Source organism: Aspergillus bombycis, assembly GCF_001792695.1.
Source record: "Aspergillus bombycis strain NRRL26010 chromosome Unknown contig00149, whole genome shotgun sequence".
NCBI classification, from domain to species: domain Eukaryota; kingdom Fungi; phylum Ascomycota; class Eurotiomycetes; order Eurotiales; family Aspergillaceae; genus Aspergillus; species Aspergillus bombycis.
The window spans coordinates 15,869-30,505 of NW_019170151.1; the positions used below are offsets into that span (position 1 = coordinate 15,869).

Here is a 14,637-nt window from a genome sequence, read left to right on the forward strand (position 1 = left end):
CAGCAGAAGCCCCTAACCAGCAACAATACTGGAAACAGTAGAAACAAGCAGCCATACAGTCCACCAGGTATCCAGACTCTTCAACTTGAAGAACGAACGGGGGGTCAAAGAGATTTAGCTTTGATGTTGCTAGGCGACCTATTCCATTCGTTGATCTTATCAATTTTTCCTTCCTGAAACACATAACTACCATTATACTTAATCGGAAGAGTCAGTGTTCGACCTTCTTCGTCCATCTCCTCCAGGTCCTGCTCAATCCCATCAAAAAGTCTGTTCAAGTCGCAATCAAGCACCTCCGCCTGAGTCTCCGAAGATGTTTCAAACTCGAAACAGATCCTCTGTTTTCCCCCAGGAACTTCGTGTGACGGGTGTACCATGTGAGAGGAATTGTTCCTCGGGATCTTGTCTGCTTCTTTCCTGGATTCCTTAATGGCATAGAGGGCATTGACATTTCCGGTGTCACTCCAGGGTATATGGAAGAAGAGGGAGATGCGCTCTCTCGTGACCAGGTCGACTACGACCCATTGCTCAAAAAGACACAGTATTCCGGGCCGATCTAGCTTTAAAGCCATATGAGAATATGCCTCATGCTCCCTCAGCTCTCTCCGAAATTCGCTGATCTCTCTGCCAAAGTCCGTTGGCTTATTCGGGGGGGCCCGTGATCTGACTCGCCAAGCTCGCTCTCTTGCAGTGGGTTCTGGGGATTGAGACCCTGACACTTGAGTTCCCATCTCGCTCGGTGTTTCATTGTGCTCCATCTTTAAGACTGGGCTGTGTGAGTTTTGCTTCTCCGGTCTGAATGGCGATAGACAATGAAGAAATATGACTGAGGTGGTAGCCAGAGACGAGAAGAATTCAGCCGAGGACATACTGATATTTATACATGAACTTGGAAGCTATCCGCTCTAAGGAGGACACACATGAGGATCACGAGAGACCATCTGAACTCTTCTATATGGCAAGATCCTAGTGAAATTGCCAGTAACTGGCATCTTGCAAGCTTCATGCCTAGAGTTATTGGTATATCGAAAGTTCGCAGAGATCCCAGATGGAAACACCCACACATGAGCCTCTCCTTTCTGGAAACTATTATAATAGAGCTCAGTGTCTAGAGCAGCAGACGAGGGAACTCCCTTCGAAGCCTAAATATGCCGGGGCATATTCCGAGTCCACGGCAAGGTCCATCAGTAGGGCTACCACCATACGCCACCTTCGACTCTACGCACAGGTATTCTCCCAAGCAAGCGGCAAAAACCTTGGTTATTACGTACATCCATAAAGATGGCATTTCCGGTTGTAGCATGGCAACGCACTCAATATCGACTACCCTCCGTGGTCATTTCCAATAGCTATCTTCAAGCATTATAGATTCTAGTTTCAAAGGCTCTGATCATTAACAGAGATGACGCTCAGCACCATGATCAGCAGCACCAAAAGTCGCGGGTGCGGTCGTAAAGGTAATGATGATACTAAACAGCAAGCCGTCTCTCATTCAAGTACAGACTCCTAAGCTCAACAAACATGAAAAAGAAAGGTGAAAAGAAGGTATCAGTATAGTCTGCTGAGTTTCCAAGCTCTTCAATTCGCAACATCAATGCATCCTTGTCACTCTACGGAATACACTAGGATTGTATCGATGGAAGCCCCAGGTCGGGTTGGAAGGAAATATGTATAGATTCCTGAATTCAATGGGAAGACGGCCCCAACGCAAATCACCATGCATATATAATTCCCGGAGCATGTAATACAGCCCCTGAAGTACCTCGCCACTATGTCTAGCGGTGGTCGCGAACGTGAAGCAAATTCGCGTAAACCCCGGCCCCAAAGCAGCTTGTGGATGTCCAGGGTAGATGCCGCAGTTCCAGATAGTGGGATGGGTATAATACTCAAGGTCATTGGGGCTTTGCGGGAGGCCAATATGGTCCTCGGCGACGTCCTGGTATCTTCTTTCCAGTTCGGTAATGGAAGAACGGATGAGTTCTGCGGTCTGGTATGCATTTGGCACGTCAACGAAGACGCACACGAGGTTTGTGTTGTTGGCATCGACCATCACTCCCTCCATGAAAAGCGTTTCCTTGCGCATCTTCTCCTCCGGGGATATATAGACCGCATGGCCATGGCTGAAATAATCAATGAGGCCTGCAGGATCTGGTGGGTCGATGACTCGATTGTGTGCGTCTAAGGGGGCGCAGAAGAAAGTTGGCTCTCTTGGTGCTAGGGGCCGCATTTTGTCTGCTGGTTTTGGAAGGGTTGTCTCCATGCGGTCCCGAATCTTTGTTGCATAATGCATACTAAAGACACGCTAATACTATTCTCCAGCTGGGCCTTTCAGCTCAGCAAACACAGCAATGAAAACAAAGCAACACAGGGGGATTATTCAACAGCATTCAAATTATACAATTCCAAATAGCTGAATCTTTGAAGATCTCGAATGAGTCAGGGTAGAATCTCAACAAGTTCCAGAGTGTTACCATCCCGAAACATATAAGCTTATCAAACCAGACCAATAGATAAACTCGCTCTTTAACTCTCGACTGATTCTTCTTAAGCAAAATACCGTCAAGCATGCTGCGAAGTACTGAACTTTAAACGAAAGAGACAAGCTGATAGATACCAATGGTAGTATTGAAGAACAATCGTAGCATATATTATGTTACATGCACATCATCCCTCTCAAACATGGGCCCCCCGGTTCAAGAATTGAATACAACGAGATATCCATGCAATCTAGTATTATGTCTATCCTCGTGTTCTTTCTCGTTCTATTGCTCTGCTCCAAGCCGGAGAAAAGGTTTCTTTTGACACACCTAGCGGGTTCCTGTCGTAGACATAACCACGGTCTAATCGCCACAATGCAGGCTCAGTCTGGGCCACCCGGAGTCCTTTACCGAGGATCACTGGCAGATCTGAATCAATCAACCTATTCTCGAGGTATACATCGACAAGATACAGTAGTTCCTCATACACCATTCTACCGTTGTCCGCCTTGGTGTAAAAATTGTAACTAATCCTCACAGACCCATCCTCAACTGGCTCAGTTGGAATGAGCGCATCAACGGGCTGCCCATGGTGCTCTGCAGCATCAAGTTTTATCTGCAGTTCCTCTTTAGAATCAAGGAGACATCGGCGGGCTTTGAGAGGGCGTCTCTTGGGTATGTCGACGAACACACAGACCAGATCATGCAGGCTCGCATCGACCGTGATACCGTCGATCAGCAGAGCCTTTTTGCGGGCGATGGCATTCTCAATAGTGGGTTCATCAGCTCCCGGTTCGTCCTCCAACTCACGAAAACATTGACGTATCTCTTGATGTTCGAGTATATCCATGCATCTTTTTAGTTTATCTCTGTCCTCGGTTGCCGGCTTCACGTAGTATATAGGGTCATGTCGTAGCTGGGCTTTCGATGGCTCAAATGATGATGGGCCACTCATGGTGTATATAGACCAATGCTTTCTGAAGTTGCTTGGTTCCTCTTGCAGATGGATATCAATATCGCCAGTGGAAGAATTCAGAAATAATAACAGCAAAACTGGAAAATGCCCAACGAAAACATCACAGAATTTATACCCGCGAGTCAGGGAAGCGCCTGTTCGATCTAAAAAGGGCACGTTTTAGACCGTTGGACTGTTGACAAATTCAGCATCATGTTACACGATACTTGTGTACCGCAGAAGATATCTTTAGACACTGAGACACGCCAGGTGCCGTTTCTTCGGTGCCATGACGGGAGCCATAACAATCAAGGTTTCTGTAGCTTGGAGCTATGATAACTACCGAGCTCCATGCTCATGAACCAACCCATGTAACCTTGGTCTTGCTGATGCTGACGTGGTCTGAGTAGCTAGTTGTGGCACCTTGAGGGGCTTCAAAGGTCGTTTGTCTTGTGTCTTCTGGGGTGTGGGAGTCAGTTCCGCAGCGTAAGGGGTAGGGGTGCATTTGTAGTGTTCTCGGCCACGGGTGTTTCTGATAATCTCTGTATGCTGAGATATTTATGTGGACCAGTTGCGTAACCGCTCTATGAGATCGTTTGCTAGTTTTCTCGCTCGGATCCGTCCATGTGGAGTGGAGCTAAACTTTCTCTTATGGAGGTGTCGTAGCGCTGTGTTCGATCCTACGATAAGTAACTTAGGGTTTCCTAGGTTGCAGAGGCATTTGCCAGACTCTGCGTATCCTATTCTCGTGACATACATGGGGTTTAGGGCTTGATGGTTTCGTGGGACTAAATCGTGTTACGTAGAAACAGCCCATGAACGGAGCAACAAAAGGGTTGGGGATCGACTATGTACAGAATGCTTAAGTATCATATAGTAAAAACATAATACAGTCGGAGTGAAAAGAACGCTGGTTTCCGTATAATCACTGTCATGTCCTCGTATAATCACGTAACTCCAGCTCCTCATAAATCTGTTGGCCAGAGCTTTGGGAATATGGTTCTCTTCGGCGTACTGTCCCTAGGAGTGACCATATCACCATCCATACCTCCGCAATCCCTGGTTTCGCCAAAGAACAGCCGTAGGAACGTGGCTCCCTCTGAACCCACCTTCGTAGTCGAGTTTCGTGGGCGAGGTATTTTCTGAAAGAGACTTGGAGAGTCATTGTGACACATATTCCAAATCTTCCCTTCTAGCATTGTGGAAGTTATTTGCAAGGACTCTAAAAGATTTTCCTTGGCTATGACATATCTTCCAGCTATAGAATAAGAGAGCCTCTTGAATTACCCAAAGAAATATTCCATCCAGCCCTTCCTCCAGGTTCTCCCAAAGCGATGGTTGATGCATGCATGTTTACTGCGGAAACCCTCGGCACCACTGTGTCTTTGTCCATTTCCCCATACATTCACAGGCAGGACGCAGACACCCCCCATGGACTTTCCATCCATGGACTCCGATGCGTCCACACAGACCGGTTCTTTGATTCTGTTGAACGGGGCCCACGTCACTCGCCTTTGAGTCACCCCAGTAGACGGCGAAACGAGATCTCCAATGTCCGCATCCGCGTTCACAGACGATTCTACCAAGCTGTGAGTCGGGGGCAGCGTCTGAGACAGTACATCCAGAACAGCATCAGTAAATACTCCAGGTCCGGTGACCTCCAGAATCGTGTTTTCCTTGTAGCGTGGCCCGCGCAGGAAGTTGCTTTGGTTAATGTGTCGCCGTGTGTGGGCCATGACTCGAACAATCACCTCCCGGAGTATTGGGCTAAAGCGTCGCGGCGCATACATAGTGTACTGGATCAACTGGTAGCGTCTGATCCAGCGCCACTCGCGCATGAGCCGCGGGGAGGCATGTGGCTCGTCGATTTCAGTACCTACAACCAGAGAAACATTCAGTCCTTTGGGCCCATCTTCCCAGAGCGGCTCTAATGCCGGGCATTCCTTGATAGCGCGGGCAGGGTAAACGTCCATGTCTGCGTAGAAGCCACCATGGTACCATAGAATCAGATATCGGATCAAGTCCGAACGGATAACATGGTACGGATAAGAATCATACAGCTTCTTGAGATCTGGCACGCTCGAGAAGGTCTCGGTAATGAATTTGGATGCTTTTTTGTCATCCACGAGCTGTCAGATCTTAGTATGCAGTCCGAGTGGTTCTGTGTGAATAGCCCTTACTGAATACGTCCATCCTCTATTTTCTTCCTCGAACTCTAATGAATCTGATTCTCGCTCGATGTATTTACCCAGCGCAACTTGCCAGATTCGATCTTCGGCGGAGGTATCCCAATTTCTTTCGCGTAGGGCTTTTCTCTCTATCTCTAGCAGGGCATCCGATATCCTCTTCTCATATTCTGAATCAGGGTCCTCGCGAAAGGAAGAGAGATGCAGAAATCGCGGAGTAGTATCCACATCATATTTGGGAGCTTTTCTATTAGAACTAGTATGGTTCTTGGTCTTTGGCGGAGGTGGGAGATGGTAAAGGACAAGGTAGATCAAGGCCGCCAACAACAAGAAGACCAGCTTTCGGCCACTTATCGATAGCTTCCTCTGCCTTTTTGGAATCGTCGCCATGGGTTGTTGGATAGAACGAGCGGATGGAGTTAATCGCCAAGTTTACGGGGGGGAAACAAGCCTTGGACAAGAAAAAAGAAGAAATACGGAAGTGGCTCCAGATTTCTTGGTCTGACTTCAGGGGACGCATGCTGGCTTAGAAAAATTGTGGAGCAATAGACAAAGAAAGCACCGATCGACTTCATATGATTAGAACCAGGGTGCCCTATTGCCAAATGGTTGTTATTGGTGGTTCCATGAATGAGTAATATTATATTCAGTTGTCTTATTTGGTAGGGGTCTGGTTGAACCAAATCAGAATGGGAAGGTTGAGTCGGAGATCTTTCTGTTCTTTGACTTAGCTATAGTGGGTCCTGCCACCCACCGTCTAAGCCTTCAACGTAAGATAGACTTAATTATCAACTTCCCCTTCTTGTCATATTCACCTTCTCCGGAAGCATACTTTTGTTTGCCTTCCTTTTTGGTTGCCTGGACGCCACAGCATTACAGTATTTGTCGCCGTCACCGTCATATCATATCCGAGACCTCGAACGACAATCTTTACTGGATTCTCAAACACGAAGAGTCCCTGCTGATGTAAGATTACTATAGAAGATCCCTGGAAATATCCACAGTGGGGGCCAAACTGCGCCGTGCCAATTCCCATTTTAGCATGAATATGGGCAAAAAGGCGTCCAACCCATGGCTCGCGCTGACACTGTGGGCCCTCTCAATGAAGTATCACCCATTGGAAACACCTGGCTGCGAGACACCCTAACGGACTATCTCTACTAGATTGAGTCTAGCGCTGCAGGTTTCACCTCTGACATTGCGAGCTCCGAGTACGTATTGGCACAGCGAGTGTACAGACATGGGTTAAAGAGAGAGGAGTGTGGCAGGCTGAAGAATGTGTATCTGACAGGTGTGCTCACTATGCTAGCCTCCGTAGGGTATGAAAGCGTATAGATTATTCACAAGATCTCATTTCTTGATTTTTATCATCTATGAGGCTAAGTTTGATATGAAGTTTAACATCAATCTTCTTATTTCTCGGTCATCGGAGCAGCGATGTCTATAATAGCGCCTCTGTCCATAGTACGAGAAAACAACCATATCCATGTCACATACAACTTCTGATTCAGTCACGAGTGAAGAAATTGCTTCTAAATTTACGGTGTCACTCCTACTATCGATACTACTAGTAGTTGACAAGTGAACGGTTACGGTGTTATAGATAACAAATAGTTATTGAAAGCTTTGCCAGGTGCGATCCTATTAATTGTGAATCTGTATCCTAGTGCATACTTAATAACTTCGTAAATGAAGATAGCAGAAATAACCCCAGTTCAACTCGAAAATCTGCCCATCTCCGCATCATCTCGCATTCCTGATAAATGTAGGGCTAGGGCTACGCTATTCCCCATTCGGAGCGGCAGAAGCAAAACCTATCTGAAGCTCCGACAGTCCGCATCAGCCAACTGCTATCGCTCCCGCTTCAACTTGACATCACCTTCCCCGCTCTCTTTCACAATGGAAGGCGCTGACATTGTTGAGTCGCCGCGTAAGCGGCAGAAGGTTGACAATACCTCTACGACAGATGAAGCTACACTCCCCCCTTCCGCGGCGGCACCTGCGGAAATCTCCGAAAGTGACGCTCAAGCATTGAAGGAGGCCGAAGTCGGGATTACCGAGTTCGTTAGTGCAGAGAATGCGGGATTTTCTGGAATTTTGAAGAAGAGGTATTTTCCCCAAGAAAAGGGGGGAAGCCATTAACTGATTGGAATTGCTTTTATTCCAGGTATACCGATTTCTTGGTCAATGAGATCGTTCCCTCGGGCGAAGTGCTGCATCTTAATACCCTTGCTGGACCTCAGTCGGAACAGAATAACAATGACTCTGGGAGTAAGACGGAAACACCAGTGGAGAGCAAGCCACAGGGGGAATCGGAAGCTGCGATTGCGAGCGATGCCACACCCAACGCGGAGACACCGGCGGTCGAATTTAAAATCTCAGATGAGGACAAGGCGCTGTTGGATTCTTATTTTGGCGCCGATCACGCTAAGAAGATTATATCGCTGTATAGACGCGCCCAGTCCAATGAGAAAGCCCGCCCAAGTGAATTGGGTAGGCTTGCAACCGTTATTGTAAACGATCGCGACCTGCGCATCAAGATGCACCAGGCGATCCGTCGCATCTTCAATTCGCAGATTGAGTCTTCTACGGACGGTGAAGGCTTGATGACCATTTCGGTCGCTGCAAACCGAACCAAGCGCAAGGCGCAAGGTGCTCGCGAGGGTGGCCGCAATCAAGGTCGTGTCAACTGGGATGAGCTCGGAGGCCCCTATTTGCATTTTACTATCTACAAGGAGAACAAGGACACTATGGAGGTTATATCCTTTATCGCGCGCACCTTGAGGTTGAATCCCAAGAGCTTCCAATTTGCCGGCACTAAGGACAGACGTGGAGTCACGACGCAAAGAGCTTGCGCTCACCGCGTGCATGCCGATCGACTTGCGAAACTGAACTCGACCCTCCGCAATGCGGCACTCGGCGATTTTGAGTATCGCAAGTACGGCCTTGAACTAGGTGATCTCGCCGGAAACGAGTTCGTTATCACACTCCGCGAATGTGAGATCCCAGGCCTTGATCTCCAAGATCGTGAAACCGCCATTAAGAATGCCACCGAGCGCGTGGGATCGGCTTTGCGAAACCTGCGTGAACGTGGCTACTTCAACTACTACGGTCTTCAGCGTTTTGGAACCTTTGCTACGCGGACGGACACAGTGGGTGTCAAGATGCTGCAAGGAGACCTGAAGGGCGCCTGTGATGCGATCCTTCACTATAGTCCCCACGTTCTGGCCGCTGCCCAGGAAGGCGAGAACTCGACTACTTTGATAAGTTCAGATGACAAGGCCCGCGCAGAGGCCATCCACATCTTCGAAACGACTGGTAGAATCAGCGATGCCGTTGAGAAGCTGCCTCGGAAGTTCTCTGCCGAAGCTAACTTGATACGCCAGCTGGGCCGTTCCAAGAATGACTACCTCGGAGCCCTGCAGGCGATTCCCCGGAACCTGCGGTTGATGTATGTGCACGCCTACCAATCGTTGGTCTGGAACTTTGCTGCAGGCGAGCGGTGGCGGCTGTACGGAGACAAAGTCGTCGAGGGAGACCTGGTTCTCATCCACGAACACATCGACAAGAACCAAAACGCCAATGGCCCTGTCACTGATGTCGATGCAGACGGCGAGGTAATCATTGCCCCGCAAGCCGAGGACAGCGCCTACGCCGCAAGCGATGCCTTTGTGCGCGCGCGAGCCCTGACAGCCGAGGAAGCCGCCAGCGGCAAGTATACGATCTTCGACGTTGTCCTCCCCTTGCCAGGATTCGACGTGCTTTATCCCGCCAATGCTATGGGCGATTTCTACAAGCGCTTCATGGGCAGCGAACAAGGAGGCGGTCTAGACCCATATGACATGCGCCGTAAATGGAAGGACATCAGCTTGAGTGGAAGCTACCGGAAGTTCCTCAGCCGGATGGGAGCAGACTATTCGGCTGAGGTGAAATTGTATACCGCGGACGATGAGCAGTTCGTACAGACAGAACTGGAGAAACTTAACGGCAAGCAAAGCACCGCAGCCAATGCCGACTCCGCCGACAAAGTTGCCGTCGTTCTGAAGTTCCAGCTGGGCTCCAGTCAGTATGCAACCATGGCCCTAAGAGAGCTGATGAAAGGCAAGGTGCTTGCGTACAAACCTGATTTCGGTGGACGTTAAGTCAAAGACTACTGTACATATACCTCAATGCATGCGCCACTACTTGATCTGGTGTAGACACACAAAAGTTTTGTATATATTGAGCATAGATCCAATATGATATAATCACACCACGTTAATACTGTGGCTCAACTATCTCTCCCTCAATCACAATAACATAAAAATCACAAGGTAATGAAGTCCAGCAACCTACTCCAAGTTAGAAGAAGCAACAATTTGGTATTGTATAGACAAGAACACCCCATAGTAAAAAAAAATAGGGTACATATGTAACACTTCATTGCTTGCAACGAAGGGCACTGCCAAAACCCGACCGCCAGACATCCATTCTAATCGACCCAGCACCTGGCAGAAAAAGTTGACCACACTCTGAATGGGTCCTCCGGAAAGTGTATCTTTTGGCAAAAACAGGGATTTATGTCCAATACGCCACTGAAATTGCACTTTGCTTAAATATACAGTAATATAAGTACATTAGGAAAGTTACTATGTATTCTGTTTCTTTCTCAGCATGGTCCCTCCAAAATTGGAAGAGATAGAGGGGGTCCACTTTACAGGTAGAAAAGCTTCTTTGCTGGGGATGAGGCTTTGGGGTCTTACTAGCGTGATCTTTTATAAGGACCGCCTTCTACAAGTGGTTTAGTGCTTTGGCTTGGTAGACGGGCGGTCAGGGCTGAGTTTACCTAAGCAAGAACATTTTCTATGGGAGATTGGAATGATAGGATGGTCCTTGTTTTGTCAAGGGTTATATACTAAGATGCAATCGCTAAATGGAGCTCTCTGCTTCGAGTATAGAGAACCTAGGTCAATGTACAGTATACAGGATATAAGTAGGAGTATATAGGATATGGAAAAGCTCAAACGACCGAGAGCAAGACCACGACGCCAATTAACCAATATCACAAATACACACGCCCGCACCCCTACGGCCGGGTATTTCGCCTCCGTTCATTGTCATCTATCGACGAGATAGACGACACATCATCCATGTCCCGGTTCTGCGTTGGACCCGGTCTATCGCTGAGCCTCGAAATGACCGAAGCCGCATCATCATTGGTGTGGGTGTGGGCGTTGGTGTTGTTGTTGTTGTTGTTGTTGTTGTTGTTGGTCGGGTCTCCGAATGGCGATAAAGGCCATGTCGGAGATCGAGGTGTGTGTTGTTCGTGGTGGCTCATGTTTTCAGCGGTCAAGGCCATTGGACTTCCATCGGGTGCGTATATTGAGTGAACCTGTTCGGTGAAGCGGCCTCGGACGCCGCTGCGACTGTCTGCCGATGGCGGTGGGCGTAGTTCTCGGTTTAATGATTGGGTATCTGGGGTGAGTGTATGGCTATGCGGTATTGGTCGTTGTGCCATGGTGCCGAAAGAGGTTCTTTCTCGCGGGGTCGAGCCGAAATCCCCCCAGGATGGTTCTCTTTTTGGTATCGCGTATACCAAGGATGGATTACTCGTGGAGACGAGTTGTCTCTCCCGGCGGCGCCGCTTGAGGAAGATGAATAGAAGCCCTGCGAAGAGGGCAAGCCCGACGACGGAAACGGGTACGACAATGGCGATTGTGGTTTTGGTGCCGATGCCATCGCCACCACGATTGTTTGCTGCTCCAAGTGCGGATTGGGTGGTGGTTGGAGCTGCGGTGGATGTCGTTTCAGGCTGTGTAGCTAATCTTGTGGTAGTTGTTAAGGAGGATACTGAGGTCCACGCAGGTGGAGTGAAAACCGGTACAACTTGGAGACCTGTAGGCCGGTTGCCCACCGGGGGTTGTATAGATGTTGCTTCGGACTGCAGAGACGATGTGGTTGTCTCCACATATGCCAGATTAATAACAGAGTCAGAATTGCCTTCCATCTGAAAAGAGGTCTCGCTCGTTTGTGCAGTTGCCATGGCCGTCTGTACCGCTTGGTTTGCAGCTGGGGAGTTTTCGGTATTTATCGAAGTTTCAGGTCCTATAAATGGCTCTGAAGAGTCCCAAAGCAGTCGTCTGTTCGACCATACGTCGCACCCAGCACAGTCTGGTTGTTGACGGACCCGATCATGGGCATGCAATTTCGATGGTCCAGGGAGAAGGTCTCTCAAAATGACCACCATGGGATGGTCCATATCTTAATGTTTGCGATGGGAGTAGATCAACTTGGTTTTTCTTGAGAGTTGTAGGTCCTAATACACAACCCTAAGTACATCTGAGAAGGACTATCAACATATACACTTGCACGACAGGAAAGAAGTGACAGACATTAGATTTGCGAGGGGGGAAAGGATCCATATGTGCGGTAGTGCCAGCAACCAAACTGAATCAGGGATGGAACATAGATGACATCTAAGTCTCACATTAAATGTAACCTACCGCATCATCAAAAGTCAAAGTAGACGCAAAGCGACCGAAGAAGTCGATCTATAAGTCAAAGGAGCGAGCTGCTAGATTTTGTGCTATAGTCCATGATAGTCGTGCAATTTCAGGAGCGAGAAGAAGGAAAAGGACTGGAAGCGAGCGCCTGCAAGGGCATAGAGCCGTAAGATAAAGAAAGGCGAGGGAAAGCATGCTAGACAAAGGAAGCTGACATGGCGCAGCATCTCACCAGCAGTTGTTACTAGGCTCGACTGCTAGCGAACAATGAGGGCCGCGGCTACCCAATCAGCGAAGGATGAGGACGGCACCATCAGATGAAACGCCGATCACCATTGGGTGGATGGCACACATAGGGCATGGATTCATTTCGCTGATGCTTAAAATGCGGGACATCAACATGTTACAAGAGAGTTTCCTGGCACCCAAGGTTTGTCGACATGAGGAGCTGTTCGTGCCCTCGGTGTTGCACAGACACCGGTAACAAAGACCGTGATAGATGGCGTCGCAAACTCAAGAGGGGCAAGGGAGAAGATCTCTCACAAAATATAAAAGAATAAAAAGAAATTCTTGGAGCGGTCAGCCCCGGGGTCAACCCTCTGCGCTTTCCAACCAACGGTCCATTGGTTTGATCGACATCTGAGTGGCTATGGCGAGAGCCATGTTGCGCAGCGGTTTCTTGGGGGCCAATCCTTGGCTAGAATTTAGTGGCCCATTTTGCCTCTAGTTCTGACATCGTACAGGGTAGATTGACAAGACATCACCAGGGAGAAGATGCAGAGTGGGCACAGCTGACAATGTCCGGTCGTATACATGTTATATTTATAGAACTGCTGGTAGTCATTCTGCATGCCGAAGGAACCATCATGACAGCCGACCACAAACGGCCTCCCACGTGACCCTTACGGAGATTGGAGATAACGTAACCAGACCGCACTAACCCAGATGCGTTAGTGGCATCAACATCCATGATGGTCCCGCGTCTAACGGTCACTGACGATGTGACATACCGAACTCATTCTTATCGTTACCGATCTTCGTCTGATCGGCATTGATATCAGTCACTCGCTGAACTGCACAGGTCCTTCCGTGGCCAACAGAAGCCGCACCGACAATGAGTGGGATTAAGGGAGTGTTCAAGGAGGGCTGGCACCCCAAGGGTAAAGAAGGGCAAAAGGAGAGCTGGCGGGGTGACTTCAAAGGCATTAACCAAGTGGTGTGTTATAACCATTACACCAAAGCGACCAGAGATGAGCTGACAATGTGCTACTCTCCCGGTAGGCTGGATGGATGGGGAAAGGCAAAGACAAGGATAGCGAGCGTGACGAACATGTCTCCCGGCCTCTCTCGTCGCTCAAAGACCCAGCGGCCTTTGGGCCACCACCGAAGCATATCAAATATCACGGCGCCGCTGCTGTCCCGAACCAGACAACACCAGACCGGAGGGCTTAGGAGCCCCCTTGTCGCAAGAACCGATTCGCCAACAAGAAGAGCAAGCGGAAGCTGAGGCAGAACCCCAGAAACCAGCACCCCCTCCGTTACCGTACCGTGCAAACCGGACAGGTGTTGATCCAAGTACCCTCCCCCCTCCTCCCGTTAGACGCACAGGGTCACCAGCAGATTCTGCGGCTTCTGGAGCTAAGCCCAGCATCCCACCCCGAATTCCTCCACGGACCAATTCCACGCCACAGTCCCATTCACCTACTCCCCCTCCTGCATACTCTCCTCATCCTACTACAGAACAATCCTCTGATGGCTACCTGAATCAAGGGGCTACATCCCGCCTTGCTCAGGCGGGAGTTTCTGTTCCATCTCTGGGAATTGGAAACCGTGGCGATTCACCGAGGTCTGCGTCCCCAGCTGCTGGTGGGTCAATCGGTCAAGCTCCAGTCAGCGAACTGCAAACGCGCTTCTCGCAAATGAGGACCAATTCCGGCAGTCCGTCTCGACCTTCTCCCCCGCCGGCCCGGGGGAGCCTATATGGACGTGAGTCCTCCACCGTGTCTGCATCAGATGCCCACAGCGCTACGTCCGCTATTAAGGACTTCCGCGAGAAACATGACGACAAGATTCAAGCAGGAAAGCAGAAGCTCAGTGGTTTCAATGAGAAGTACGGGATCTCCCAGCGGGTAAACAGCTTCTTTGACGACCGGAAGGGCTCCACACCTTCGGACCAAGCGCCACCGCCCGTGCCTCCTCATCCCAATCTCAGTCGTTCCAACTCTAGCGTTGACACCGAGTCCATTAGTCGAAAGAAGGCTCCACCACCGCCTCCCCCCAAGAAGTCAGGAATGCGATCTACTCCGGTGAATGCATCGTCCCCAACACCTCCTCCGGTGCCACTTGGAACCAAGCCGCGCTGAGCGGAGCATTCAAACATAAATATTCCCTTAGGGCTCTGTTTTGCTTTTTTCTTACGTGTGTATTCTGTCAGGGTATCTCGGAATCTTGAGTTGTTGTAGCGATTGTATCATTACTCATCTGGCGTTGTCATGCTTAGGTAGCACATCGTGATCATTACCATTCTAAATACTGTA

The 14,637-nt window shown here is 49.3% G+C and overlaps 6 protein-coding genes across 6 annotated transcripts; 2 read left to right on the forward strand and 4 right to left on the reverse strand.

The window, feature by feature from the left end:
• Window positions 1-104: 104 nt before the first annotated feature.
• Window positions 105-2,227, reverse strand: ABOM_011714 (uncharacterized protein; the record flags this gene model as incomplete). Its single annotated transcript, XM_022538842.1, has 2 exons — window positions 105-766; window positions 1,717-2,227. The coding sequence occupies 2 exons, from the start codon at window positions 2,225-2,227 to the stop codon at window positions 105-107; spliced, it is 1,173 nt and encodes a 390-aa protein (XP_022384048.1).
• Window positions 2,228-2,739: 512 nt separating this feature from the next.
• On the reverse strand, window positions 2,740-3,432 carry ABOM_011715 (uncharacterized protein; the record flags this gene model as incomplete). Its single annotated transcript, XM_022538843.1, has 1 exon — window positions 2,740-3,432. The coding sequence occupies one exon, from the start codon at window positions 3,430-3,432 to the stop codon at window positions 2,740-2,742; it is 693 nt and encodes a 230-aa protein (XP_022384045.1).
• A 1,283-nt stretch (window positions 3,433-4,715) lies between these two features.
• Window positions 4,716-6,008, reverse strand: ABOM_011716 (uncharacterized protein; the record flags this gene model as incomplete). Its single annotated transcript, XM_022538844.1, has 2 exons — window positions 4,716-5,561; window positions 5,613-6,008. The coding sequence occupies 2 exons, from the start codon at window positions 6,006-6,008 to the stop codon at window positions 4,716-4,718; spliced, it is 1,242 nt and encodes a 413-aa protein (XP_022384047.1).
• Window positions 6,009-7,517: 1,509 nt separating this feature from the next.
• Window positions 7,518-9,760, forward strand: ABOM_011717 (pseudouridine synthase PUS7; the record flags this gene model as incomplete). The annotated part of the gene is made up of 2 exons (XM_022538845.1): window positions 7,518-7,726; window positions 7,786-9,760. 2 exons carry the CDS (start codon window positions 7,518-7,520, stop codon window positions 9,758-9,760), a joined length of 2,184 nt encoding a protein of 727 aa, XP_022384046.1.
• A 923-nt stretch (window positions 9,761-10,683) lies between these two features.
• ABOM_011718 (uncharacterized protein) lies at window positions 10,684-11,856 on the reverse strand (the record flags this gene model as incomplete). Its single annotated transcript, XM_022538846.1, has 1 exon — window positions 10,684-11,856. One exon carries the CDS (start codon window positions 11,854-11,856, stop codon window positions 10,684-10,686), a length of 1,173 nt encoding a protein of 390 aa, XP_022384042.1.
• Window positions 11,857-13,214: 1,358 nt separating this feature from the next.
• ABOM_011719 (uncharacterized protein) lies at window positions 13,215-14,463 on the forward strand (the record flags this gene model as incomplete). The annotated part of the gene is made up of 3 exons (XM_022538847.1): window positions 13,215-13,316; window positions 13,382-13,516; window positions 13,621-14,463. 3 exons carry the CDS (start codon window positions 13,215-13,217, stop codon window positions 14,461-14,463), a joined length of 1,080 nt encoding a protein of 359 aa, XP_022384038.1.
• Window positions 14,464-14,637: the final 174 nt, after the last annotated feature.